The sequence below is a fragment of the Henckelia pumila genome, chromosome 1 (genome assembly GCF_033568475.1).
Source record: "Henckelia pumila isolate YLH828 chromosome 1, ASM3356847v2, whole genome shotgun sequence".
Lineage (NCBI taxonomy): Eukaryota > Viridiplantae > Streptophyta > Magnoliopsida > Lamiales > Gesneriaceae > Henckelia > Henckelia pumila.
Genome location: NC_133120.1, coordinates 71,321,973 through 71,348,170, shown reverse-complemented (window position 1 = coordinate 71,348,170; position 26,198 = coordinate 71,321,973). Strand labels below are relative to the sequence as shown.

The following is a 26,198-nucleotide window of genomic DNA, read 5'->3' as shown; positions in this document are numbered from 1 at the left end:
ACTTTGAATCCAACCTGGTAGTGACGAGTGACGACTGCTGCAACGAGACTATAATTGTAGTGGTAATCAATTTGTGTTTTTGTTTTTGTTTATTAACCGCCTGAACCGTCCAAAATAAATTGGTATCTTCGTTTTTCATTTTTTCTAAACATCGTGATTAAAAAAAAATCATATCACCAATTTTAGGTTATGATAATCTCAACTCTCGCTCAAATTTAATATTCATCATCTTTTTAAATATTCTTCAAATTAGTTTTTTTAGTTGGATTATGATATTTTTGTTGTGACCGTCTATGCACAATTATTAACTTGGGTTTTGAATCTTGTTTATTGTTTTATCAAATTTTATTTTTACACGATTTGAGTTATAGTTTATATTTGAAAGATATATTATTATTATTATATCATGGAGTTAGTGGGAAGTTTTTAGTAAAATAATAGTTAGAAAAGGTTAATTTTGAAATAAATTATTTTGATGTCCCCAAGGTAGTTTACTCTAACCTACACATCTTTTATAATATAAAATAGATAAAATAGATTATTATTAAATTAATTTGAACATATTGTTCTAATATTTTGTTTCTTTCATCATTATTAAAAATGGCAAACCGATTGGAACCACTCTAAACTAATAAAAACCATAAAACTAATTTTACATATAAAATCAAAATTTTTTTTTCGCAAGACCAATCGACAACATATGACAATTCTATCTAAAAAAACCAAACCTACTAATTAATTAAATTAAATCATTTTTCTAGTTAAGAAGTGAAAATGCATTCATATGATCCTGGACGGTCTAGATTAACCGGTATCAATAGTACACGGCAGTGATTTAATCTCAAAGTTTCGTAAATATTCCTTCTAAAGTTCTAATTTCCATTCTGCTTTGCATATAAGCTCGATCGATTTCTCCTGTACAGAAAATTGGTCAGAAATGGCGATGGCGAACAGGCGAAAAGCCATCTCTCTTTTGGCATCATCGAGGCATTTGTACTACGGAAGCAAGTACTCTTGGACTGGGAGCTGCAGGGGGTTCGCTTCGGGATCCGAGGAGAACGACGTCGTCGTCATTGGCGGCGGCCCTGGGGGTTACGTCGCCGCCATCAAGGCTGCGCAACTTGGCTTCAAGACCACCTGTATTGAGAAGCGAGGGGCTCTGGGAGGCACTTGCCTCAACGTTGGTTGCATCCCCTCAAAGGTATGTGCTTGTGTCTGCCTGAATTTTCAGATCTGTTGGATTTTTCGGGTCGGTTGCTGTTTTTTTGGTCTATCAAGTTGCTGTGTTCTTATCCCTGATTTTCTGTTGCTTGGAGTGATGTGTTGGCTGGTATTGATTGATGATTGGACGTGCGTGGTGGATTGTGAATTCAGATTATTCTCCCTCTTCTCTGTGTGGATGATAAGTTTACTGCTGGATAATCGGCTGCTGTTTAGAAATTCATTGCCTTTTGCTCTGTTTTACTGAAATATAGCTTCGTGTTTTACGTCTTTGATTGCTTTGTAAGCGATTCAGGTTTAAAAAATGTATATTCAGTGCAAGTCTTCATTTAGTTCATTTTGCAATAATCAAATATTTAGCTGAGATATTTGGTGCCATACGAGAAGGTAACGATGCGATTAAGTGCAGTGTGCATTTGTTTGCAGTGCTGCTAACTGCAGTGAATTTTGGCTAAATATAAATTTTCATTATTTTTTCAGGATTAAGTGGAAATTAAGATAAATAATAATCAGAATTGCCGTATAACAGTTTGGTACAAACACCATTTGAAGGCACAATGGAAATGAAAGGGCATGTTAGAAGTTCTTAGTTTTATGTGATGAAAGTACTATCATTTTCTCTTCCTCATTTTTTGTTATCCTTTCTAGTTGGTGAATTATTTTAGAAAGGCGATGAATAACAATTGTGACGTCAATTTGTCTGAACAGGACTTGACAACATTATCCCTTTCAATGTTTTAAAAATATAGAACTGTTGCATAGATGAGAATGCACATGTGAACTGTGTTGCTTACTCTGCCAGAGATCATCCATTTTAAAGGATAACCTAGTTTGGTGCAAATTTGAAGGTTGGCAAATCTTGGATGTTAAAATTTGATTATATTTGTCAGGTTTCAACCACTCTTCTTGAACTGGCATGTGGTCGTGGATCAATTTTCAACTTCCTTTTAATTTTTGTTTTCTCTCTTCGTCTTTGCTTCACAGCTTTGGTTTTATTTTGTACTCTTAGTTTTCAGCTCTATTCATAAAGGTTGCTAGGATTTGCTTTCTGTCAAAACCCTTCAACTCTTAAAAGGTGAACACTGAACAGCCTGTATTATGTTCTGAAGCGGCAAGCGTTCGTGTTTTTTTTAAGGAACATGAGAATTTTAAATTAAAAGAACAGAATGAGAATTAATTAATTTGTTCCATAAATCTAGTATTTATACCACGCATATGCGATATAGCCTTTCCCTGTGATATGTATGAATCTAAAGCTCTCCGACAAATAGCATAATTTCTATGTATATGGTCGAGGGAGTATTTGCACATCTTGTTCCTTCAGTTTAGTCATTTAGAACTTATATACTGTTTTAAAACAATGGATAATTTTTTTTCCATACTTCCTATGCATGTATTTTAGTTTTGTCTCTACATTAATAATTTATATAGCTGGTGACTTGCTAAAGAACAATTTGTTTGAGTGTTGATGTTTTGAGTTAAACTCCATGCCAATTATCTTGTGCAGGCGCTGCTACATTCTTCCCACATGTATCATGAAGCCAAGCATTCGTTTGCTAATCATGGTGTAAAAATTTCTTCTGTTGAGGTTGATGTACCAACCATGATGGGCCAGAAAGATAAAGCAGTTAGTAATTTAACTAAAGGGATTGAGGGTCTATTCAAGAAGAACAAAGTAAACTACGTTAAGGGATATGGCAAGTTTCTTTCTCCTTCTGAAGTTTCTGTTGATACTCTAGATGGTGGAAACACAGTTGTGAAAGGGAAGAATATTATAGTGGCAACTGGTTCTGATGTCAAAAGTCTACCGGGAATAACCATTGATGAGGAGAGAATTGTATCATCTACTGGGGCCTTAGCATTGAAAGAAGTTCCCAAGAGACTCGTGGTTATAGGGGCAGGCTATATTGGCCTTGAAATGGGCTCTGTCTGGGGTCGCCTGGGGTCGGAGGTCACTGTTGTTGAATTTGCACCAGATATTGTACCAACCATGGATGGTGAAGTCCGGAAACAATTTCAACGTGCTCTTGAGAAACAAAAGATGAAGTTCATGCTCAAAACTAAGGTGGTGTCTGTTGACACCAGCGGTAATACCTTGAAGTTGACTCTTGAACCATCAGCTGGTGGTGATCAGACCATTCTTGAAACTGATGTTGTTCTTGTTTCTGCTGGCAGAGTTCCATTTACTGCTGGACTTGGATTAGAGAAATTAGGGATTGATACTGATAAGGGTGGACGGATCTTAGTGAACGAGCGGTTTGCCACTAATGTTCCAGGTGTGTATGCCATTGGTGACGTTATTCCTGGCCCAATGTTGGCTCACAAGGCGGAAGAGGATGGGGTTGCATGTGTGGAATATATTGCCGGTAAGGAGGCTCATGTTGACTACGATTTGGTCCCAGGAGTTGTTTACACCCACCCTGAGGTGGCATATGTGGGGAAAACCGAGGAGCAGGTGAAAACACTTGGAGTTGATTATCGTGTTGGAAAGTTCCCTTTCTTGGCAAACAGTAGGGCTAAAGCAATTGATGATGCTGAGGGAGTGGTCAAGATAATTGCTGAGAAGGAGACTGATAAGATTTTAGGTGTCCACATCATGGCTCCAAATGCAGGGGAAATAATTCACGAGGCTGTTTTGGCTTTGCATTATGGAGCATCAAGTGAAGATATTGCTCGAACTTGCCATGCTCATCCAACCATGAGTGAGGCAGTGAAGGAGGCTGCTATGGCTACTTATGACAAACCCATTCACATATAGGAAGCATTACATAATGTTGTTACAACAGCTCATGTCTATTTTTGAGAGTTGCAACTGGATGTAAACCAGGTTTTGTCTTTTCCATTTCCTCCCGTAATTTAATCCAGTGGTTGAAAAAGATTTCTTCGTCTTCTTCTTGGAATCATAATACTACACTGAAGTGTTCCTTCCAGATCATCATGTGACTTGAGAGTAATAATATCATAAGCCTGTGTACTCTGAGGTTTTATGCTTATGAAGATATTTGGTTTTCATCTGTGGGTCGAATTTACTTTTGAAATGAGAAAAACTCAAGAGACCATTTCGGCATATGCAACTAGCATTTTAAATTTCTGTTTTCATGTGTTGAAAATTACTTCTTGGCTTCATACTCAAGTGTCAACCCTTTTTTACGTTAGCTTCGCAAGGGAATACTTGCTATAAGAGTCCGTCAAGATTTAAATGATATTTGCAGGATTACACTATCGTTTACAATGCAACTAGCAATCAAATGTTTGCCTGATATGGTGTATATTTTTGCTGGATGCCGGGTAAGAGATTATTTAATTTTCTAGTGCTGGAAAGGCTGCCCAGAAAACTTGGTAACACAGTCTAGCACAAGGCACATAGGGCTATAGATTTGATTACGCTGGCGTGGTTCGGTAGCTAGTCTTTGGGTTAAAATCGGTGGCTAATTGAAGGGGACCTGATCGAATAGGGACCAGGTTAAGTTTTTGTAAGACTTGGTTCAGCCAAATTTGCTAAAATTTTGACTTCATACTCGACCCATCCTGCTCATTTGCGGTTTACATCTCGAGGCATATGGATATAGAATAAAGTTAAAAGGAGATTAGGCTAACGTAGTGGTTGGAAGAGCTTCTAGGAAGCATTTCTCAGTTTTTTCTTAAAATTTTTTTGAATTTTGTCGGAAAAATTGAGAAGTGCTTCTTAAAAGCTTTCCCAAACACTATCTGAGCCTCTAACTTAAAATAGGAAGCAAACGGGATAATAATCACAATACGTGTTTGCCAAATTTGGTCTTCTAAAATACCCTTATAATCCCCAAATCGCTACGATTTGAAGGCAGGAATAATGTTTGAAAACAATCGAAAACTCAAGTTGAAAATGTCCCCAACTCCGCTTGTTGAACCGTGAATCCTTATTTTGTTTCTTCTCACCTACATCACATACACAGAAACATCAAATGATTGCATCTCCAAATTCTGCCCAAGACTCGGAAATCCACGGCTATGCGATTATAAGCAACTCGTTTAGAGGAACACATGATTTGAAGTTAAACGAACCATGTAAATCATGTTTGTTGAATTCCGGTTTTAAGGGCCCATATTAACCCGATTACTCTTTAAGAGCATGCCAACGGACGAGAAAGACGCGCGAGTAAGTGCATATTTGATCTCACACACGAAATGCATGCGAGGATGTACAGATTTTTCTGAAATGGCCTTGTTCTTTATTTGAAAAAAAAAACAAATTGAAAAATAAAATAGAACAGATGGATGTTCTGGTTGTAGATCAATGGCTAGATCAATCTTAGTCTTAATTTTTTTTTTTAGAAAAAATTAAAAATCGAAAAAATAAGAAATTTTTTTTGAAAAAAATACAAACGGTCATATTTCAAAATTCAAACATTCTTATGTAAATTAGTCTCAATATACTTAAAAAAATCATAATTTATTCCACTTGAATTCAAAAAACTTAATATTCTTCAACTTTCATTTCATTTTCAATCCAAATTTTAAAAAATAGATACATGAAAAAATAATGATCTCAATACTCTTTCAGCAAATATTTCTCAGTTCACCGACGAGAAAATGTCGAGTTTTATATTCAATCAAACTCAATTCTCCCAAAATTCTATCAAAGTCTCTTCCTTACTTTTGAAACCATGTTTATTAAATCTAGAAGGAAAGATAAGAAGATTGTTGTTGGCGATGTGGGTGAAGACCTCAAAAAGAAACCTTGGACAAAGGCTGAAAATGAACGTCTTGCAAAGGCATGTCACAACACTTCCATCAATCAGACACTTGACAATAATCAAAGCAACACTAGTTTTTGGGGATTGATTTGGAATTAATATAACCATGAATTTCCAAATGGATTGAAACTACCCTCACCGGACAACATGATGCAGCATTGGAAGGATGTTGCAAGACAAGTGTTCACATTCGAAAACAAATTGAGCGAACTTGAAACACTCAGCCAAAGGGGATCTTCATTAGAAGGGTATGAATAAATATTTTTTTAAATTTAAATTCAACAGATTTTGAACTTGGTTTTCTTTTTTAGTATGATCAAGCTCAGACGATGTTCGAACAAGATTATAACCATTCATGGCCCGACGAGAAATTTGGGTTAGTGTTGAGGGATCAACCAAAATGAAAGACAGGATCGTTCGAAAAACTCATAGGAAGTTCGACGAATGCTGCGAAGAAGCTGAAAAATATTGATAGTGAATTCTCTCCATCTTCTTTCTCCATAGAATCTTATACACAACCTTCATCGAGGAAGATGTGAATTTTGGTTAGTGTTGAGGGATCAACCAAAATAAAAGACAGGATCGTTTGAAAAAGTCATAAGAAGTTCGACGAATGCTACGAAGAAGCTGAAGAATATTGATAGTGAATTCTCTCCATATTTTTTCTCCATAGCATCTTATACACAAACCTACGTCGAGGAAGGTGTGACGTCCCCGACTCTTGAGGACGCCACTCGAGAATATACAATCATCTAAATTCATAAAAATGCGGAATTAAAATATTTTCATTTAAAAAAATAGTTGAACACCGAAGAACATTCATAAAATACTTCGAAAAAATAAAACCGTGTTCCCTCTTTTACAACCAAAATTCCAAAACTTTACCAAAACACGAGTATTTAACAATGCTCAAATTTAAAAGGGAAAGGCTTCTTAAGAGAATGCGCATGTGCGTCTCTTTCCCGCCCTCTTGGCTACTCTTTTTCGTGCCCCTCTGTATACCCATCTATGAAATTATTCAAGGCATCATCACTTGTACCATTCAAGTATAGTGAGTTTAAAAACTCAACAAGAAACTTTCACTATATAACTAGTACATAATAAAAACATAATGCATAAGCGTGACTAGAACAAAACATCATGGTATAAAATAATTGACATAAAAATCCTTCATTTTTGTGTGATGAAATACATGCAATTGTGATAGCCACTATTTACGAGCACATTGGGTAACCGTGATCACGATCATTGTACAACAAAAATATAACATTTGGTACAACCCATACTAGTTGAAACCAATATTCATACCGTCTCATACCAACTGTCGTCGATATGCACATTACACTTTCATTCTTTTGGAAGGCCCCTCTGAGGATCAATCCGAATTATCGATCCCGTACTGCTACCACAAGAATACATACAACATCAAAATACTTTATCATGCATAAACATAAATCATCATACTTCATAAATCTTTATCATAAAAATTCATCATCATGAACTTCATATAACTTTCTCATAAAAGTTTCATCGTCAACATTCATAAATATTTCATGCCTTTAAAATCTTTCGTGCTTGGAAATCATGCATGCCATTTGAAAGAAAATGAGCACAACATCTTTACATTCATAAAACTTCATGCTTTCATAATGAACATAACTTTCGTGAAGATAAAAGTACATATAGATGCACTACATAGCTAAATCGATCCACGTGAATTGTTCTTTCTATTCTAACCTCAAAACTTGAAAATCTTTCCATGAAACATCTTATAAATAGTTCCAAGACCTTAAAAGACCTTAAAATAGATTTAGGACTTCAAAATTACGTTTAAAAGTGATTTCGGGGCAACCCTAGCGCTGGAGCGCCCTCCTGGGCTCTAGGGTCATGCCCAGGCAGCGCCTAGGCGCCATGGCTACGACCCTTGCAGTGCTTAGGCACCTCTAGTGGTGCCTCGACACCTGTCTGCTGCGAAAATGGAGAAAAACTCGCGATTCTTTGGTTTTGTTCGGTCTTTTTTGATTCCAATTCAAACCTACTCACTCACCCATTGAAACTTTTGATCATACACTTGAAAAACTTCAAAAACTCGAAAAGAATTCAACCAAAAACGACCATATTCAAAAGATTTGCATCAAAACCTTTTATATAAAAAACGCACACAAAAAATCTGAGATTCAAATATCTCTTGCATCAATTCTCAAAAAAATATTAACACAAAACATCAAGAACGATTCATGAATCTACATCATGTTCTTGAAAATCTATGCAAATGAATACATATATATACACATCAACATGCATATTTTCATATCAAAATACATATACTCTTGAATGGTTATTTCAAAAGCATTTAAAACTTGTCTGATCATCGTAGGTTGCGATTAACTGGTATTTCGGTAACGAGTTAGCCTTGCACGAACAAGATCGAGAGACGTTCTTCTTCTTTGGTGCATATTTTTTAAAGAGTAGGGGAGAGGGAAAGTGTAGACGACGTGAATAGAGAGAAATAATGAAAGGGAAAATGAACATCCACTCAGTATATTACTAATTAGATTGAAAGTTGATCCATTAGTCATAAATACTGACTTTTAAAATTTTCTCCTTTCAATGTTTAAAATAAAACTGCATCAACATTAAACTTAAAATAAACATAAAATATTTTCTCAAACCTCGTTCGTAGGCTATTCTCGTTTCCCTCAGTACAAAATTAATCCCAAATCTAAAACATTAAACTAATTCGTAACATCAAAGCATCAGACACATCATATCATAACTTTTAAATCTCATAAATAAAATACATAAAACCATTAAAATCATTTAAAAACTCTCGCGTGTGAACTAGTGGATTACTGAACCTTATAGAAAGAGACGACGTGCAAGAAGTGAGTAAAATCATTAGACTGATGGGAACAAAGGCTTTAAAAGGGTCATGAGAGGAGAATGATTAAAAGATACAAACACGGTGAAAATGCTGAAAACAATATATGAACTAGAAAAAAAAGGTGATGAGAGGATTTCTAATAAAAGAGCATGTATTTATACAACAATATTAATGACTCAAAATATGAAAAATAAGTTTGAAATTAGAATGGGTGAGGGAACAACAAAGAATGGAGATGGAGTAAGAGATCGTGTAGTAACCTGGTCTCATTTGACAAGATTAATTGGGTTTAACATGTTTTGAATTAATAAAATATAATTAAGGGATTTTAATTTGATTAATCAAACCAAGAAATCAGATCCAAAATGTCAAAAATGTTTAGTGGGCTAACTTGGGCTCGGGTAGTTCGGATGGTCCGAACTCAAGCCCTAGGAATATCGGATGGTCCGAAGTGTTCGGATGAGGCGATGGAGTTTGGAAGCTCTGAAGAGTTCGGAACGTTCGAACCAGAGATTGGAGCGTCCGATCGTATTTAGGCCATGAATTTGTCAAGGTGTCAACATTGTTTGGACACGCAGGAGTTCGGAACGTCCAAAGTTGGGATCGGAGCGTCCGAAGTTGGGTTCGGAGCATCCGAACTGTGCATTGCTTCAACGTGGCCTACATGCAAGATCGAAACGTCCGAAGTGAGGATCGGAGCGTCCGATCTCTGCCTATAAATAGGCCCTCCGAGAATCAGTTTTCTCACATCATTTCTCCAGCTCTTATCTCATGTTGTGCGTTATTTTAAGGGTTTTTGGCCTTTCTTTGGCGTAGTCCGGACGTTGGCGAGGTGCTCTAGAGTCGTAGAGGAGTAGTGCCCAAGTTCTGAGGCATTCGGCAGCAAAGGCTGACGACGGACGGAGGTATACTCGAGATCCTATAAATATTTTGGAAGTATCTATTAGCTTAGTTAAGACTTTTAGATATTATTTAGTGATATAGTAATCTCATGATTTTAGGCTTGGACAATAGAGCTGGTGTAGCTTGCCTGATAGAATTTAGGTACGAAAGTACCGTTCGAGATATCCAGACTGAGTATGCATGTATTATATGTTGCATTGTTTATATGACATGATTTTATATAATATTTTTATATTCATACCAAGGTGTGGATTTTCCCGTGCTTCATAGGTGTCTGGGCATGGGACATCCAGGGCTTGTATGGTACCAAGGGCTTATAAATGCCTTAGGTTTATATGATGCCAGGGCATGAAACCTCCCGGGCTTATATGGTACCAAGAGCTTATACAAGCCTTGGGTTTATATGATGCCGGGGCATGGAACCTCCCGGACTTATATGGTACCAAGGGCTTATAGTTGCCTTGTGCTTAAATAGGTTCCGGGGCATGCAACCTTCCGGGCTTATATGGTACCAAGGGCTTATAGATGCCTTGGGTTTATATGATGCCGGGGCATGGAACCTCCCGGGCTTATATGGTACCAAGGACTTATAGATGCCTTGTGCTTAAATAGGTGCCGGGGCATGGAACCTCCCAGGCTTCGTAAGAGAAACTTTCTTTCATGAATAAATACTTTCATTAATAATCATTAATTACAACAATTAAGCAAAATATTTCTTCAGATGTACTGCATTCCAGGGTCGTTTGAGTGACCGTCCCTGATCATCTTCTAGGTACCAAGTGTTGATACCCACCCTTCGTATGAGCTTGTAGGGTCCTTCCCATTGGGCATCTAATTTCCCCACTTCCCCCGCTGGATTAACCATCTTCAGCACAGACTCTCTTTCTTGAAATTCCCAGGGCTTGACTTTTCGGTTGTAAGCTCTCGTCACCCGGGCTCGATAGACCTCCATTCTTTGAGCTGCTTTCTCCTTTAGTTCTTCAATTAGATCTAACTCTTGCGCCCGAGCTCTTTCCTCTGTACTTTCATACGCCATAACCCGAGCTGAGGGTTGTCCAATCTCTACTGGTAGAATAGCCTCGGAACCGTATACCAGGCTAAAGGATGATTCTTGCGTGGCGGTATGAGGAGTGGTACGATAAGCCCACAACACACTCGGGATCTCCTCTACCCAGTCTTTCCCCATTCCATATAGCCGAGCCTGAAAATATCAAACAATAGTATGGCTGTCTGATGCCCATCTCTGCACACCAATCTTCCAACTTCGATCTGTCCCTGGAATTGTCTACCATTATGCGAGACCAACTTTCTTGGGAGCCCAAACCGGCATACTATATTTTTCCACAAAAACTTCATCACCTCTTCTTCTGTTATTTTTCCAAAGGCTCCGCCTCCACCAACTTAGAAAAATAATCCACGGCTACCAGCAAGTATTTCTTCTGAGCTCAGGCTTGTGGAAAGGGTCCCACTATGTCCAAACCCCATTGATCAAAGGGTCACGAGGCCCATACATGATTAAGATTACTTGTTGGGCTATGCTGCACATTGCCAAACCTCTGACATCCTTCACAAGACAGGGTTATTTTGGATGCGTTCACCTGTAAAGTGGGCCACCAGTATCCTGATAGAAGTACCCTTCGAGCCAGACTCATAGACCCTCCATGGTTCCCATAGCATCCTTCATGCACTTCCCTCAGAACATATTCTGTTTCCCCTTCCATCAAGCATATGAGCAAAGGGCCCTGATAGGAACGTTTGTACAGCATACCACCAAGGAGGGAAAAATGGGGTGCCTGTCTCCTCATTACCCGGGCTCGTCTCTTGTCCGCCAGAAGATCCCCATTTGTAAGGTATTTTACTATCGGGGCCATCCATGTATCTTCTCGGGAGACCGGTTCCAAAGCTTCTATGGAAGCCACCAGTTCTCTTTGTACCTGAACTTCTCTATCATCCTCATTCCCCCCAGCTGTTGCTTTCTTGGCCAAAGCATCTGCTTCTATATTTTCCTCCCGAGGTATCTGCTCTATGCTCCAAGTAAGGAAACCTGCCCCGAGCTCCTCTATTACCTTTAAGTACTTCATCAATTTTTCCTCTCGAGTACACAAGGTTTTCTTCACCTGCTGGACAACCAATTGTGAGTTAGAGTATATCATGACATGACTTACCCCGACTTCCCGAGCCTGTTTCATCCCAGCTACTACGGCTTCATAATCAGCCTCGTTGTTGGAGGCCTGGAAATCCAACTTCACAGCTACTTTGATTTTCTCCTGCGTGGGTGAAACCAGGATGACTCCTACACCACTGCCTTCGATACTACTAGCTCCATCTACAAAAATTCTCCATACGTCGTTCTGACCAAAAGTGACCATCTCTGTTGATGGCCTTACGGGGTTGATATTCAATATCATATTCACCCAACTCCACTGTCCATTTCACAAGCCTCCCTGAGGCATCAGGATCGCCCTAGAGGACTGTTGGTAAGGACAGTGATTGGATGAGACAAGAAATAAGGTCTCAATTTCCGGGCTGTTATTACCAAGGCCAGGGCCATCTTCTCAATCTTCGTATATCTGGCTTTCGACCCCCTCAGAGCATGACTGACATATTACACAGGCCTCTGATCTCCCTTTTCGTATTTTACTAAAATAGTGCTGACCGCCTGCTCCGTAGTAGACAGATATATCCACAACCATTCCCCCAGCTCTGGCTTAACCAAGACAGGCAAGCTAGCCAGATGCTCCTTCAATTCCTGAAAGGCCTGCTCACACTGCTCAGTCCAACCAAACCTATGGGCCTTGCGTAACACTTGGAAAAAGTGATAACTATGATGAGCTGACCGGACTATAAACCGTGTCAGGGCTGTAATTCGCCCGATCAACCACTGAACCTCCTTGGTTGATGTTGGTGAAGGCATCTCCTGCAACATTTTCACCTTTTTTGGGTTTACTTATATCCTTCGCTCGGTCACTATGAACCCCAAAAATTTGCCACTTTTCACTCCAAACATGCACTTGGCTGGGTTAAACTTGATCCCATACTGCCGAACTGTGGAAAAAGTTTTCTCCAGGTCGGATATAAAACAATCTCGGGTCCGGGATTTCACCAGTATGTCATCCACGTACACCTCCACATTCCGACCCATTTGCTCCCGGAACACTTTGTCCATCATCCTTTGATACGTAGCCCCTGCATTTTTTTTAATTCAAATGGCATAACCACGTAACAAAAAGTACCTCCCGACGTGACAAAGCTGACTTTGTCCTGATCCTCCAAGGATAAAGGAATTTCATGATACCCTTGGTATGCATCCATAAAGCAGAGCAGTTCGCACTCGGACGTGGAATCTACCAACTGGTCAATCCGGGGTAAAGGATAACAGTCCTTGGGTCAAGCTTTATTTAGATCCAGAAAATCCACACACATCCGCCACTTCCCTATAGACTTCGGCACCAACACTACATTGGACAGCCAGGTAGGAAATTGTGCCTCCTTGATGTGCTGGGCCCATAATAGCTCCTGAATTTGCTCAGCAATCACTTTATCCTTCTCGACCCCAAAATGTCTTTTCTTTTGTAGCACAGGCCTGGACCCAGGGATGATGCTGAGTTTATGTTCTGCGACATGAGATGAAACTCCCATGAAATCGTCCTGAGACCAGGCGAACACATCCCTGTTGCGGATGAGGTAGCTTTTCAGTTGCTCCGCCAATTTTGTCTCCATGTCCCGAGCAATCTTGACAGATTTCCCTTCTTGCCCGAGCATCATCTCTACCTCTTCATACTCGCCCTTAGCTTGCTCGACAGAACAAACGTCCCTTCCTCCTTGTCCTCCCTCTTTCCCGGTCTGCCTCGCCCTCTTGTAATCTACTTTGACCGTCTCGGCATAACACTTTCGAGAAGAGGGCTGATCTCCTCTGACTTCTCCCACCTTATCTCCCACGGGGAACTTAACCTTCTGATGATAAGCTAAGGCCATGGCTCTGAAAGCATTCATAGTCGGCCTCCCCAAGATGATGTTGTAAGAAGAGGGTGCTTCAACCAACGTGAACCTCGTCATGACCATCTTCTTCACATCTCACAATCCTAAGGTTATGGGCAGCAACATCTCCCCTTGAGGTTGTACGGTGTGCCCGGCAAATCCGTACAAGGCTATTTTACCGGGCTCAACTCATACCCTTTCAGATCCATATGCTCGAATGCTTCTTGAAAAATGACATTCACCGAGCTTCCCGAATCGATGAATACCCTTCGTACATCATAGTTAGCAATCCGGTCTTGTATAAGCAAGGAATCATTGTGTGGCAGGTTTACTCCTTCCAGGTCTCGAGGTCCAAATGTGATGACTGGCCCTGAATCTTGCCTTCTCTCCTCCACCCCGAGACTCTCCCTCCGGCTCCATGATTTTCTAGCTCGGTTCGAGTCTCCGTCAGTAGATCCCCCCGATATCATGTTAATAATGCCCTTGGTTGGCCCATCTCCTGATTTTCTATCCTCTTTCCCGGAGCCTGCCTCTTGTTTCCCTTCCTCCCGGGAAACAATGACAGCCCGGGGGGAAACCAGCATCTGTGACCCCCGAAACAAAGGCAGCCTCGGGGATTTTTCTGGACCGTCTTACCATCTCTAGTATAAGGCTGGTGCTGCCTCTGCTGCAACGTCCAACATTCACTAGTGTCATGTGTGCCTTCCTGATGAAAGACACAGTATTTCAAAGACTTATCTCTAGAAAGAGAGGTCTGAACTTCAACCCCTTCTTCACATACATGCACAACCCTATCTCGGATTCCTCGGTGCGGTGCATACCAAGACAACCGCCCCATGGGATCCTGGCTTTCCCTACTTCTTCCCTGGTCCCGGCCTCCTTCTCTCCGGGCTACCTCCTTCTTCTGCTTCTGAGCCTCCTCCATGTTAATGTATTTCTCGGCCCGAGCCAACAAATCCTCAAAAGTCCGGGGTGCTTTTTTCACTAATGACTTGAAAAATTCTCCCTCCCAAAGACCTTGAGTAAAGACAGTGATCTTGGTCTCCTGGGCGCAGGTCAGGACCTCCAAAACAGTCTTATTGAACCTTTTGTTGTAGGTTCTTAAAGACTCTTCTCCTGCCTGTTTTGCCTCAAATAGGCCATAGGTAGTTTTCCTATACCTCTTGCTACTGCTAAAGTGCTGCAAGAACACTTGCTTGAATTCTGCAAACAATCGAATATTCTGCGGCTCCAATTTCTCAAACCACCTTTGGGCAAAATTCACCAAAGTGGTTAAGAAGACTTTGCACTTAATCTTATCCCCATAGCAATGCAGCATGGCTACATTCTCGAACCGAGCCAGGTGCTCCTCTGGATCAGTGCTCCCATCATATTCCCGGATTTTTGCCGACTTGTAATGGGATGACAAGGGCTCCTCTATCACCTCTTGTGAAAAAGGACAACCCGGGATCTTGACAGACCAAGCCATTTTGGGACCCTCTTCTTCCAACTTCTGTATCTTCCTCCTTAGTTCGTGCAGCTCATCCGCCACAAAAGGCTGCACTGAGTGCATCCAGGAACTTTCCTCTTCTTCACCTTCTCTGGTTCTGGGGTTGGGGTCTGGATTGCCCTGGTTCCCCTCTTCCTCCATTGTTATTTCATTTTATAGTGGTTGCTTTGCAGATGCTAACATCTTCTGCATCATGCCCTGGATATATGCCTCAAACTGCTCAGCATGAATGATAAGATTTTGGCCCTGAGGAAGCCCCTCAGGTGGTGTTTGTTGGTGAGAAGCCATATCTACGTTTATAGCACAAGCTTCCCACAGACGACACCAATGATGATGTTTACTAAAAATGAGTGTCCGGGCTATCAGGGTAGCGAGGTGAGCCTGACGAGATGACCGAGCTGATAAGAATGATATGTAAGCTGTCTTTCCCTGACTAAGATGCTCTGCACACAGGGAAAAGGAAATAAAAGCACGTTAGTGGAATGCCGGAAGGTTTTCCGGCGAGGCCACTCCGATGCTTAAGTCAGACTTAGAAATAGAGTGGGATTTTTAGGCAAAATGAGTATAGTGCTTTTGGGATTTTAGATGAACATACCTCTACAGATACCTGTGGCAAGGTATTTATAGACCTTGGAGTGAGAGAATCACTCCGCATTTTCAGAGTAGTGGCCACGATCTGGGTCGTGGATGCAGGGATTGCCCACGTTTACCTGTCACGCCCGATCAAGTCGGAAGGCTCGGGGTTATGGCAATCGTGGGGATCATGCTCTCGAGAAATGGGTGTTGCCCAAGTCATGAAGACTTAGTCTTTTCGGCCACACGCATCCATCCGAGATGAGCTATTTCCTTGTCTCTGAGCTACTAGTCAGACTTTATCAAATCCGGCTACCTTTGCCTTTCCATAGCCCTGATACCCCGGACTTTCCGGGGTATCACCACTCCTCCCTAAAATAGTTGAGCTAGAGCCCTGCTCGCTGTTCTGACTAGCAGCCCTAACGCCCTTATCTTTGCATAGCCCTGATACCCCTGACTTTCTGGGGTATTATTATTATTATTATTATTATTATTATTATTATTATTATTATTATTATTATCGGTCGTAGTCGATTAGTTTATATTTTGTTCAATTTTTTTTTCCTCCTCTGAGTGTTATGTCAACAATGTAAGGTGACACGTGATCATTTTTGGTACAAAATTACAAATTAGTACATTGGTGGATTAAAATTGTAAACTTAACAAAATGATATTAAAAAAATTTGAAAAAAAAGTTTTCCATGTAAAATGTCCGTCAATATCGCATGAAATAAAAAAAAATATTCAAAAATGAATCACATTTGCATGAATATGTGAACCGGCCAAGAACTTCCAACTAGAGCTCGACTATGATGGATTTTTAGTTAATTCATTTGTAATATCACTAATAAATTTCGTAACCCACATATTTTTTGTTTTTAATTAATTCATTTGTAATATTATTCTCTACTAACTAATTGATTTAAATTACATAAAGTACGATACCGCGATTTCGCCAATATGGTCAAAGAATCAAAATACCTATCATAATCATAATATTAAAATGTCCATCAACATATGTATCTAATTATGTTATACTATATTAGTAAAATTGAGTTTCTTATAATAAAAAATTTGGTATCATAATCCCTTACTTATATTTATTAAATTTGGAATTTACTGTGATTTTATTTGACAATTATTTATGAAAATTAAAATTCTATTATTATGATAAATATATATCAAGTACACTATTCTATGTAAATACTATCTAAATCTTATTCAAATTCAATTGATCATGGAATAAAATTACAATAATTAATATTAATAATCGATATAATCATATTATCTCCTACTCCCTCTATATTATTATTTTTATTAAAACTGAGTTTGGTATAGAAACTGATTCGTTATTATGTCCAATTCTAATTTCTAAATCACAAAGTAATAGAAAAAAAAATCCTAACCATAAAAAAATTCGAAAACTAAAGTTAATATACCAAAATTAAACTTTGAAGTTGGACCAAAATGCAAAATTGAACAAATCAATAAATAAAAATATTTTCCTTTATAAATATACATGCAGTAGAAACACCCTCATGCATTAAGATTGATAGAGTTCAACCTAACACATAAGTATTATTCCAATGATATATCTAATGTCTCATGATTTGCCACGTGAATAATATATCATTAATTACGTCTATATGTAAATATACGAACAATTGGATGTATGATTTGAGTATTATTACCCTTGTTCTAATCAACACCAACACATAAGCTCAAGCAAGTGATAACAATCTAGTGATAGCAATCTAGGGAAATATCTAAGCATGCCTGCGGAAGCATCTGCTACGGTAGCAGAAGCTGGAGCTTGTGATAAACATTTTCAGCCGCGGGCAAGCGAGCCTGCCAAGCTGAAGAAAGCAAGCATGGCTTTGGAGGATGGTTTGAGTGTTGTCTTGGTTATTTCTAATCTTTTAGCAAGGCATGCAAATGTAACTTTTACATAGTTATATTATAATTTTTTCGATAGTATACCAAATTATATAATTCTTATATATCTTCCATTATATATGTTGATTTTTGAGATAAACGTGAGATCTGGATATAGATTATCTGTTTGTCGATGTGTTCTATTAGTCCAAACCGCTGAAGAATAACAAGAAATGATAAACTCAAGGGTTAATTGCATACGTACATTACTCTTATAAAATCACGAGATTAATAAAAACCCGTTATACACTACAAGAAAATTGGCAATACACATCACTCAAAAGACAACGGTTTTATAGAAAACCGTTGTGTTTTGGCCTTTAACAACGGTTTTTAATCGGCGTTTTTTTTTAAATTTACGATAACGCTTTAATAAAAACCGATGTTGTTTTGAGTCTACGACAAAACCGTTGTCTATGAGCAATTTTTTAAAAAAATTAGACAACAATTATTCTAAACCGTTGTCTTTGTGTGTTGTTGATCAGGCTTTGGATTATTATTTTTTTAAAAAAAAAGTTAAAAGATTAAAAAACATCATAAAAGATGTCCTGAACTTTTCCCCCACAAATGTTTACAAGTACTAATTGGGGATCGGGAAAACTCTCGCTCCCATGGCGCCTAGACCTAAATCCATCACGCATCATCTTCAGCTCCCCCGATCGATTCTAAGTTTCTGCCCTTTTTCTTGAATCGATTCTCAGCCAGCTTCCTCTTTTCCTAAATCGATCGATTATCTCTTGTTGAGATTGATTCTAAGTTTCTGCCCTTTTTCTTGAATCGATTCTCAGCCAGCTTTCTCTTTACCTAAATCGATCGATTATCTCTTAGCTTTCCCCTTTCGCTGCTCGTACGTTTATAAACATTGATCGATTATCAATTAGCTTATTCTCTCCGATCCGACGGCGGCAGAAGGAAGCGGTGTGGATGCTCGGGAGCTTCGCGATGTGGTGGCTTTTCCCCCTTTATGTGTATACTTATGTATCTTTTATGCTTTTCACTTCATTATTTTGAATTCATCACAGTTTTACGGCTATTGTTTCTCTTGTCAGTGTTGTCCTTGCAATTTTTTCTTTTTGCAGCTTTTATAACTTTGTTGTTTCTTATTTCTTTGTTCACACATGAATATCCGTTGTGGGCACTGGTTTTATTAATCTCATATTCTTTGTGTTTGTTGTCTTTATTGGTATATACATATCATATTACATGCTTTACTTGCATTTGATACGTTGAATTAACAAGTTAAATGGTATCACATATATTACTTGTTTATGAATTTTAATCTGGAATTCTGAACCAGATCAATCATGGTAATGTGAAGACTGATTGGTCTTTGATTAAATTATATTTCTTGAGTTGATTCACATGTTAAAATAGATTAAGAATGACAAATTGGGAGTGTACTTTGTTGTAATTATATTTTTGGAAAATATATTGTGTGTTCATACCACCCACCATGTCTTCATGGATACGGTGTACTACTGCATATCTTTTTTAATATGGTTGATTTGTTTGCTTTTTTAATACCCCGTCAAGTTTTCCATGTCTTCATGGATATGGAAAACTTGTAATTAGTTGAATGATCCTCCGCCAAAGACGAAGGGGGAAAGGGGACGGAGATAACATGGCCTCAACATAGATAATAATTGGTGGGTTTCTTCTTGCTAGTTTAGTTCTTCTACTACGCTGAGTCTTTGGGGAAATGAGAGAAATTTATGGTAAAATTTTTTGAATAATTTAGGACCCATTTTTCTTTGCATGTATCTGTTTTTTGTCGCTATCGACACCGATAGATAAGAATAATAATCAACTGGGAATGAGTCACGACACTCGTGTGGATAGAATTCTATTTTGAATTAGATATTACCATTTTTCGAGAGACACGGATTTAATAAACAAATAGAAAGAGAAATTAACAAAATAATATGGATGTATATTCCATTTTTGGTGAGTAAATGTGCTTACTGTGTATCAATTATGGATTCATTTTCTTGTAATAGCATCTCTTTATAGAGTTTGACTTCTTGTTCCTTTATATATTACAGAAACAGAGAGTGCGTTGAAGTTTGGGTTGTTTTCTTGTTTTACTTGGTGAGTTTCTTATATGAGTTGTCATGGATTTTTGTATCTGCAAACTGATCACAATGCTTCATTGCATATCCTTACGGCTTAACATTGGCTTTTGTACATTTGCGGCACTTGCGCCTCCAATTGTTTTCAAAGGTAAATCCCTGGTGTAATTCTTCCTTGAAATTTTTTCATTTCATGATTTCCGCCTGCGAATCCTTGTTCACTTAATTTTGCATTATTTCATTTGAATTCGTTTTGTATTATCCTCTAAGTTTTTCGAATGATGTTTAGTCTGATCACGGATGTTGGTTTTTACAGAGGTATCATGCTAGCTATAGATATCATAGGCGATCATGTTATAGACGGGGTGAGTTTTTAGTCCCAACTGAGTTGTGATGATGAGCAAGTAGTTTAACATATATGTAGCAGATTAAGTTTATGACTTTTTTGATGCAAAAGAGATTCCTCCACTTTCTTCTGTAGTAGTAATTTGATAACAAAATAATCAATTTCACAGGTTTTCTACTTCATTGGGTTCGGTATAAGCCTTTGGGTTATCCAGGTCTGACATGTTTTATCGGTTGATTTTCCAGATATTCATTTCATTTTGTGCAGTTCGTGAAGTTCTTGTAATAATGTTTCCATTGTGTTACAACCACACAAGAATTGAACAAAGAGATAGAAAGAAATTGAATATAAGCTGAATGTATTTAGATGAGATTAAAGGAATTCTCAGAGAAATGTCTCTGTACAACCCTAGCTCACGCTAGTCCCTAGCAAACGCTAGTATTAACCTTCAAAACAAAATAACAGAATGCCTTCCCTCAAATGTACTCCTTCCCTTTATAATACTCTTTCCCCTTCCCCAAGTTATTGTTTCTAGAATAAACATTTCTTCCTCACATATTTATTTAATACCCTCTTCTAGATGCTTCTAAGCCTATTGGGCTATTTAGATCTAGGCCCAGGTCCGTAACAATACCACCGTCTTCAAAATCAGCCTTGTCCTCAAGGCTGAGTCTTGAATCTTGATCTTCAAGTCCCTCCAGCCAACATCAAAGACAATAACATCAAAACCAAGATCGACGAGCTCATTGTTAAATTCCTGCCACTTCGAGAAAAACTCACGAAGCTTATTCTTCCCAAGACTTGCTTCTGTGACAATAAAGCTGCTAGAGAGATTACTGAACTCCAGATTTTCCGTGTCTTGCGTGGTCATTTCCCAACGACCTTTGCTCCACACCTTTCCAGTGTTTGACTTCATACTCAAAGAATTAACTTCGCCGAGTTCTTTTTCGATCCCGACAACAACTTTGAATCGAAAAAGAAATCCAGTAGAGGACCATCCAGCCTTGAGTGATAGCTTCCTTTTATCAGCTTCATCCCCTTCATGTTTGACCCTTCTTGCTAAAATCCGCCCTGATTCATAATCACTTGCCATGACAATCGCCAATTCTAAGGGAGATTCTCGCTCAGGCAGCCATCTAACTCTTATCCAGTGCACGATTGAAGTAGCCATATCATCCAAACACAGACTCCAAACAATTAGTAGCATGAAATCCACCCCTTTCACTCTAAATACTCTTTTGTTAATCGTAATTGCACAAGCCCCTAAACCGTTACATACTTCAATAACGATGTCATGACACCTATCTGCAACCCATAATTCAATGATGTCCTTTTTAAGGATCAGCGGCTCCAACTCCTTTGATAAAGATCTAAAAATATAACTGTGGCTGTCATTCCTGTTCACCCACACCAAAAGTGAATATCCTCTAATTATATCAAAGGATCTCAGATTACTAAGTTGAAACTTACCTTTCACACTAACCAAAAGTTGATTTCGGAACTTCAATTTGCAATCTTCAGCCCTTTCAAATCTTGACTCTGCCTTCCTAGTCTTGTTCTTCTTACTTATGGGTCGTTTGCTATCGACTTCATTGAATCTTTTGCCATGTCCTTTCTTTTTTCCAATTTCGTTATGCGTTTGCAATTAGCTTACTCGAAGGCTTGTTCCCGCCTTACTTTCGTGCATAAACGTCAAGTGCGACACCCCTGGCTCGTTCTTCCATTCTCGATCTGCGACTAGGCTAATAAACGGACTCGCATCACCCTGATCTGAATGTTTTTTAATCGATTGGGCCCATTCCATGGCCCAGCTATTAATCGCTTTGTATATAGGCTTCTTTGCGTCCAGCCCACCCTCATTAGGGTTGCTCCAATTTTTTTCTCTGGGCTCCTTAAATACCAGGCCTATTGTGCACCTCCTTGATTCTTCATTCCCATTGGTCATAAAAGCTGGATAAGAAAGCCAACATTACAAAACTCCACCTTGGATTTCTTATAAGCTTTGGACCATCATCACAACAGCTAAGGACCAGGATCTATTTCTCCAACATTGATTGACTTGAGACAATGTTGGAATTTCACATTAGGAATGACTTTGGTCAACATATCAGCTGGATTGTCTTCAGTGGCTATCTTCTCCATTTGAACTTTTCCATGCTCCACCAAATCTCTAACAAAATGCAATCTTATATCAATGTTCTTTGTTCTCTCATGGTGCATCGGGTTCTTAGTCAAGTGCAGAGCACTTTGGCTATCAGAGAAGAGTTTGACATCCACCTTATGTCCAGTTAACTCAGTCAAAATACCCTTTAACCAAATTCCTTCCTTTGCAGCTTCTGTGATTGCAACATATTCTGCTTCTGTGGTTGATAGTGCCACTATAGGTTGAAAGTTTGCTTTCCAACTAATGGTATTTCCATTATATGTGAAAACATATCCAGTGGTTGATCTTCGTTTATCAAGATCACCGGCATAATCTGCATCCATGTATTCTGTCAGTCCTTCTTGCTTGCCATGTTGTTTTCCATAGATCAAACCTGTCTTCAAAGTGGAGTTAAGATATCTCTAGACCCACTTTACTGCCTCCCAGTGCTCTTTACCTGGTCTACTCATGAATCGACTCACCAGACTTGTAGCATATGCCAAATCAGGTCTTGTACATACCATGGCATACATTAGGCTACCAGTGGCATTAGCATAAGGCACATTCTACATGACAGACTCTTCATATGGTGTAGCAGGGCATTGATCTATGGATAACTTGAAATGAGCAGCCAAAGGTGTTGTAATAATCTTGGAATTCATCAATCCAAATTTGGATACAACCTTCTTAAGATAATCTTCCTGGTTTATGAATAAGATGCCTTTAGCTTTATCTCTTGTAATCTGCATTCCAAGTATCTTTTGTGCAGGGCCAAGATCTTTCATTTCAAACTTCATTTTGAGTTTTTCTTTCAATTCCAGAATTGCATCCATGCTCTTACATGCCATGAGCATATCATCAACATAGAGCAACAAATAGATTGTACATCCCTCTGAAGTCTTCTTATGATAAACACAACTGTCATAATCACTTTTCTTGAACAAATGACAGCTCATAAAACTATCAAAGCGTCTACTGCTTCAAACCATACAAGGATTTTTTTGAGCAGACAATCCTTTGATTCATGCCCTGGAACTTCATAACCTTCTGGTTGTCTCATATAAATGGTCTCATCCAGGCTACCATGTAAGAAGGCTGTTCTTAGATCCATATGTTCCAGTTCCAAATTTTGGTCTGCTGTCAAAGCCAATAAAATCCTTATTGATGTATGTTTTACCACTGGAGAGAATACTTCATTAAAATCAATGCCCTCCCTTTGAGTGAAGCCTTTTGCCACCAATCTTGCCTTGAACTTCTGTGGTTCAACTCCTGGAATCCCTTCCTTTATTTTGTAAATCCATTTACTTCCGATTAGTTTTCTGCCCTTTGGAAGCTCCACCAATTCCCAGGTATTATTCTTTTCAAGGGAATGTATTTCTTCAAGCATAGCTTCTTTCCATTTCAATTTATGCTTGGTGTCTATAGCTTCTTTATATGAACTTGGTTCTTCATAGCTAAAGGTTTCAGAAACACTCAAAGCATATGCTATTAGATCAACATATCCATATTTAGCAGGAGGTTTAACTTCCCTTCTGACCCTGTCTCTTGCTAGATGATAATCTGTCAAGTCATCACCTTGTACTGAAGGAGTAATTTCTTGTTTTTCAGGATGTGTATCCTTTTGTGACTCCACCACAATGTAATCATCATTGTAGAATTCCTTATCATTGTTATACACATTCTCAGATGATGTTTGCCTGAGCTTACTATCCTCTTCAAAAGTAATGTCCCTGCTTATCACACCTTTTCCAATTCCATTTTCAGAGAGCCAAACTCTATAACCTTTAACTCCCTCTAGATATCCAAGAAAAATAGACTTTTTAGCTCTTGGTTGCAGCTTTCCATCATTAGTGTGTATATAAGCAGTACATCCAAATACTCTTAGTGTTTCATAATTTCCTTGCTTTCCAGACCAAACTTCGATTGGTGTTTTGAATTTTAGAGCTACAGATGGACATCTGTTAATAAGGTAGCATGCTGTGGCTGCTGCCTCACCCCAGAAACTAACAGGTAGTTTAGCATTCGAGAGCATGCATCTAACTCTTTCTAGCAAGGTTCGATTCATTCTCTCAGCAAGTCCATTTTGCCGAGGAGTATGTCTAACTGTCAAATGCCTTGCTATACCATTCTTCTTACACAGTTCATCAAACTCATTATTCAAATACTCCAATCCATTGTCTGTTCTCAATCTTTTGATCTTCCTTCCTGTCTGGTTTTCGATCAGTGATTTCCAATCAATGAATTTTTTCAGGGCTTCATTTTTATGCTTCATTGTATACAACCATACTCTCCTTGAGTAGTCATCAATGAAGGTGATAAAATACCTAGATCCTCCATGTGTTTGATTCCTTGCTGGCCCCCATACATCAGAATGTATATAGTCCAGAGTATTCTTGGTTGTATGTTCAGCTTTTTTAAATTTGACTCTTGTTTGCTTTCCCAGAACACAATGCTCACAAAAATCCATTTTGCTGATTTGATCCTTACCAAAAGCACCTTGTTTGTGAAGTTCAGCAAGCCCTCTTTCACTTATATGTCCCATTCTAGCATGCCATAACTTGGTTTTATCCAAGCTAACATGGGCATTCAAACCAGTATGATCATTGTGTGATCCTCCTTGCAAGACATATAAACCATTGCGCCTTATTCCTTTCATCGCAACCATTACTCCCTTAGTAACAGTAAGGACACCATCCTTAGCTTTAAACTCATTAGCCCGATTGATCTAGCATTCCAAGTGATATCAAGTTCCTTTTCAATCCTGGAACAAATCTAACTTCTGACAGAGTTCTTGTTGTTCCATCATTCATTATTAACTTGATGGATCCAATGCCTTCAATCTTACAAGCTACATTGTTTCCCATAAGGACATTTCCTTCATCAACCTTATCGAAATCACTGAACCAATGCCTGCAAGGAGTCATATGAAAAGAGTAGCCTGAGTCTAAGATCCAATCCAGTTCACATTTATCAACTGTGACCATCAAAACATCTGCACTTTCATAGCCATCTTGTGCTATAGCTGCATCTCCTGAATTAGATTCCTTTTCTGCTTGTCTTCTTTTTCTTTCTGGGCAATCCTTAATGAAGTGTCCTTCCTTATGACATCAATAACACTTCCTCACAAACTTCTGTCTGGATTTTGATCTGGATTTGCCTCTATATTTTGTTTCTCTCTTTTTTGATCTTCCTCTTGCATAGAGTCCTGCACTGTGATCATCATTTCCATTTCCCGATTTCTTATTTAACTCCTTAGACATTAGAGCAACATGTACTTCTTCAAGAGACAAAGAATCCTTACCATAGATCATGGTATCCTTTAGATTCTCATAAGTATCCGGAAGAGATCTCAATAACAGCAGTGCTTGATCTTCATCTTCTACTTTAATCTCTATGTTCTCAAAATCCAAGATGATCTTATTGAAATCATCAACATGATCTTCAATCGATTTTCCAGTAGAAATCTTGAAGGTATAAAGTTTCTGCTTGAGAAAAAGTCTGTTAGCCAAGGACTTTGTCATATACAAGTGCTCAAGCTTTAACCAAACCACAGCAGCCGATCCCTCCTTGGATACCTCTCGCAAAACTCTGTCTCCAAGGCTCAAGATTATGGCACTATGTGCCTTCGCAAGGATGTATTTCTTGTCCATACCCCTAACTTTATCAGGGACGTTTTCTTCTCCAAGCAAAGCATCCTCGAGGCCATTTTGAACCAACAGAGCTCTCATCTTCAATCGCCATAACCCGAAATCATTTTTGCCCGTGAATTTCTCGATATCGAAACGTGTAGTCGTCATTGAACCTAAGCTCTTGATACCAATTTGTTGAAGAAATCTTGATAATATATAGTTAACAACATTCACTGAACAAAACGATCAGAGATATATCATACCAACAAGATTCCAGCTTCTTTAAAATATCATG

General features: G+C 38.7%; 4 protein-coding genes across 4 annotated transcripts; 1 reads left to right on the top strand and 3 right to left on the bottom strand.

The window, feature by feature from the left end:
• Positions 1-868: 868 nt before the first annotated feature.
• LOC140879893 (dihydrolipoyl dehydrogenase, mitochondrial-like) lies at positions 869-4,151 on the top strand. The gene is made up of 2 exons (XM_073283855.1): positions 869-1,201; positions 2,729-4,151. Exons 1-2 carry the CDS (start codon positions 938-940, stop codon positions 3,977-3,979), a joined length of 1,515 nt encoding a protein of 504 aa, XP_073139956.1. The 5' UTR covers positions 869-937; the 3' UTR covers positions 3,980-4,151.
• A 6,290-nt stretch (positions 4,152-10,441) lies between these two features.
• On the bottom strand, positions 10,442-12,110 carry LOC140864751 (uncharacterized). Its single transcript, XM_073269098.1, has 2 exons — positions 11,340-12,110; positions 10,442-10,942 (listed from the first exon to the last, which is right to left on the bottom strand). Exons 1-2 carry the CDS (start codon positions 12,108-12,110, stop codon positions 10,442-10,444), a joined length of 1,272 nt encoding a protein of 423 aa, XP_073125199.1.
• A 236-nt stretch (positions 12,111-12,346) lies between these two features.
• On the bottom strand, positions 12,347-13,797 carry LOC140864743 (uncharacterized). Its single transcript, XM_073269087.1, has 4 exons — positions 13,201-13,797; positions 12,975-13,092; positions 12,845-12,927; positions 12,347-12,658 (listed from the first exon to the last, which is right to left on the bottom strand). Exons 1-4 carry the CDS (start codon positions 13,795-13,797, stop codon positions 12,347-12,349), a joined length of 1,110 nt encoding a protein of 369 aa, XP_073125188.1.
• Positions 13,798-13,889: 92 nt separating this feature from the next.
• Positions 13,890-15,349, bottom strand: LOC140864736 (uncharacterized). The gene is made up of 3 exons (XM_073269077.1): positions 14,541-15,349; positions 14,356-14,425; positions 13,890-14,303 (listed from the first exon to the last, which is right to left on the bottom strand). The coding sequence occupies exons 1-3, from the start codon at positions 15,347-15,349 to the stop codon at positions 13,890-13,892; spliced, it is 1,293 nt and encodes a 430-aa protein (XP_073125178.1).
• Positions 15,350-26,198: the final 10,849 nt, after the last annotated feature.

Coding starts and splice junctions, on each gene's coding strand:
- LOC140879893 (XM_073283855.1), top strand. CDS start 938: ATGGCGATGGCGAACAGGCGAAAAGCCATCTCTCTTTTGGCATCATCG. Junction 1,202..2,728: donor TTGGTTGCATCCCCTCAAAG/GTATGTGCTTGT, acceptor TATCTTGTGCAG/GCGCTGCTACATTCTTCCCA.
- LOC140864751 (XM_073269098.1), bottom strand. CDS start 12,110: ATGGTCACTTTTGGTCAGAACGACGTATGGAGAATTTTTGTAGATGGA. Junction 10,943..11,339: donor ACTGGTGGCCCACTTTACAG/GTGAACGCATCC, acceptor TGATATTTTCAG/GCTCGGCTATATGGAATGGG.
- LOC140864743 (XM_073269087.1), bottom strand. CDS start 13,797: ATGACGAGGTTCACGTTGGTTGAAGCACCCTCTTCTTACAACATCATC. Junction 12,928..12,974: donor CAGCTTTGTCACGTCGGGAG/GTACTTTTTGTT, acceptor AAAAAAATGCAG/GGGCTACGTATCAAAGGATG. Junction 12,659..12,844: donor TGTACGTGGATGACATACTG/GTGAAATCCCGG, acceptor AAAATGTTGCAG/GAGATGCCTTCACCAACATC.
- LOC140864736 (XM_073269077.1), bottom strand. CDS start 15,349: ATGGAGGAAGAGGGGAACCAGGGCAATCCAGACCCCAACCCCAGAACC. Junction 14,426..14,540: donor CCCATGGGGCGGTTGTCTTG/GTATGCACCGCA, acceptor GTCTTTCATCAG/GAAGGCACACATGACACTAG. Junction 14,304..14,355: donor CCAGCCTTATACTAGAGATG/GTAAGACGGTCC, acceptor CGGGGGTCACAG/ATGCTGGTTTCCCCCCGGGC.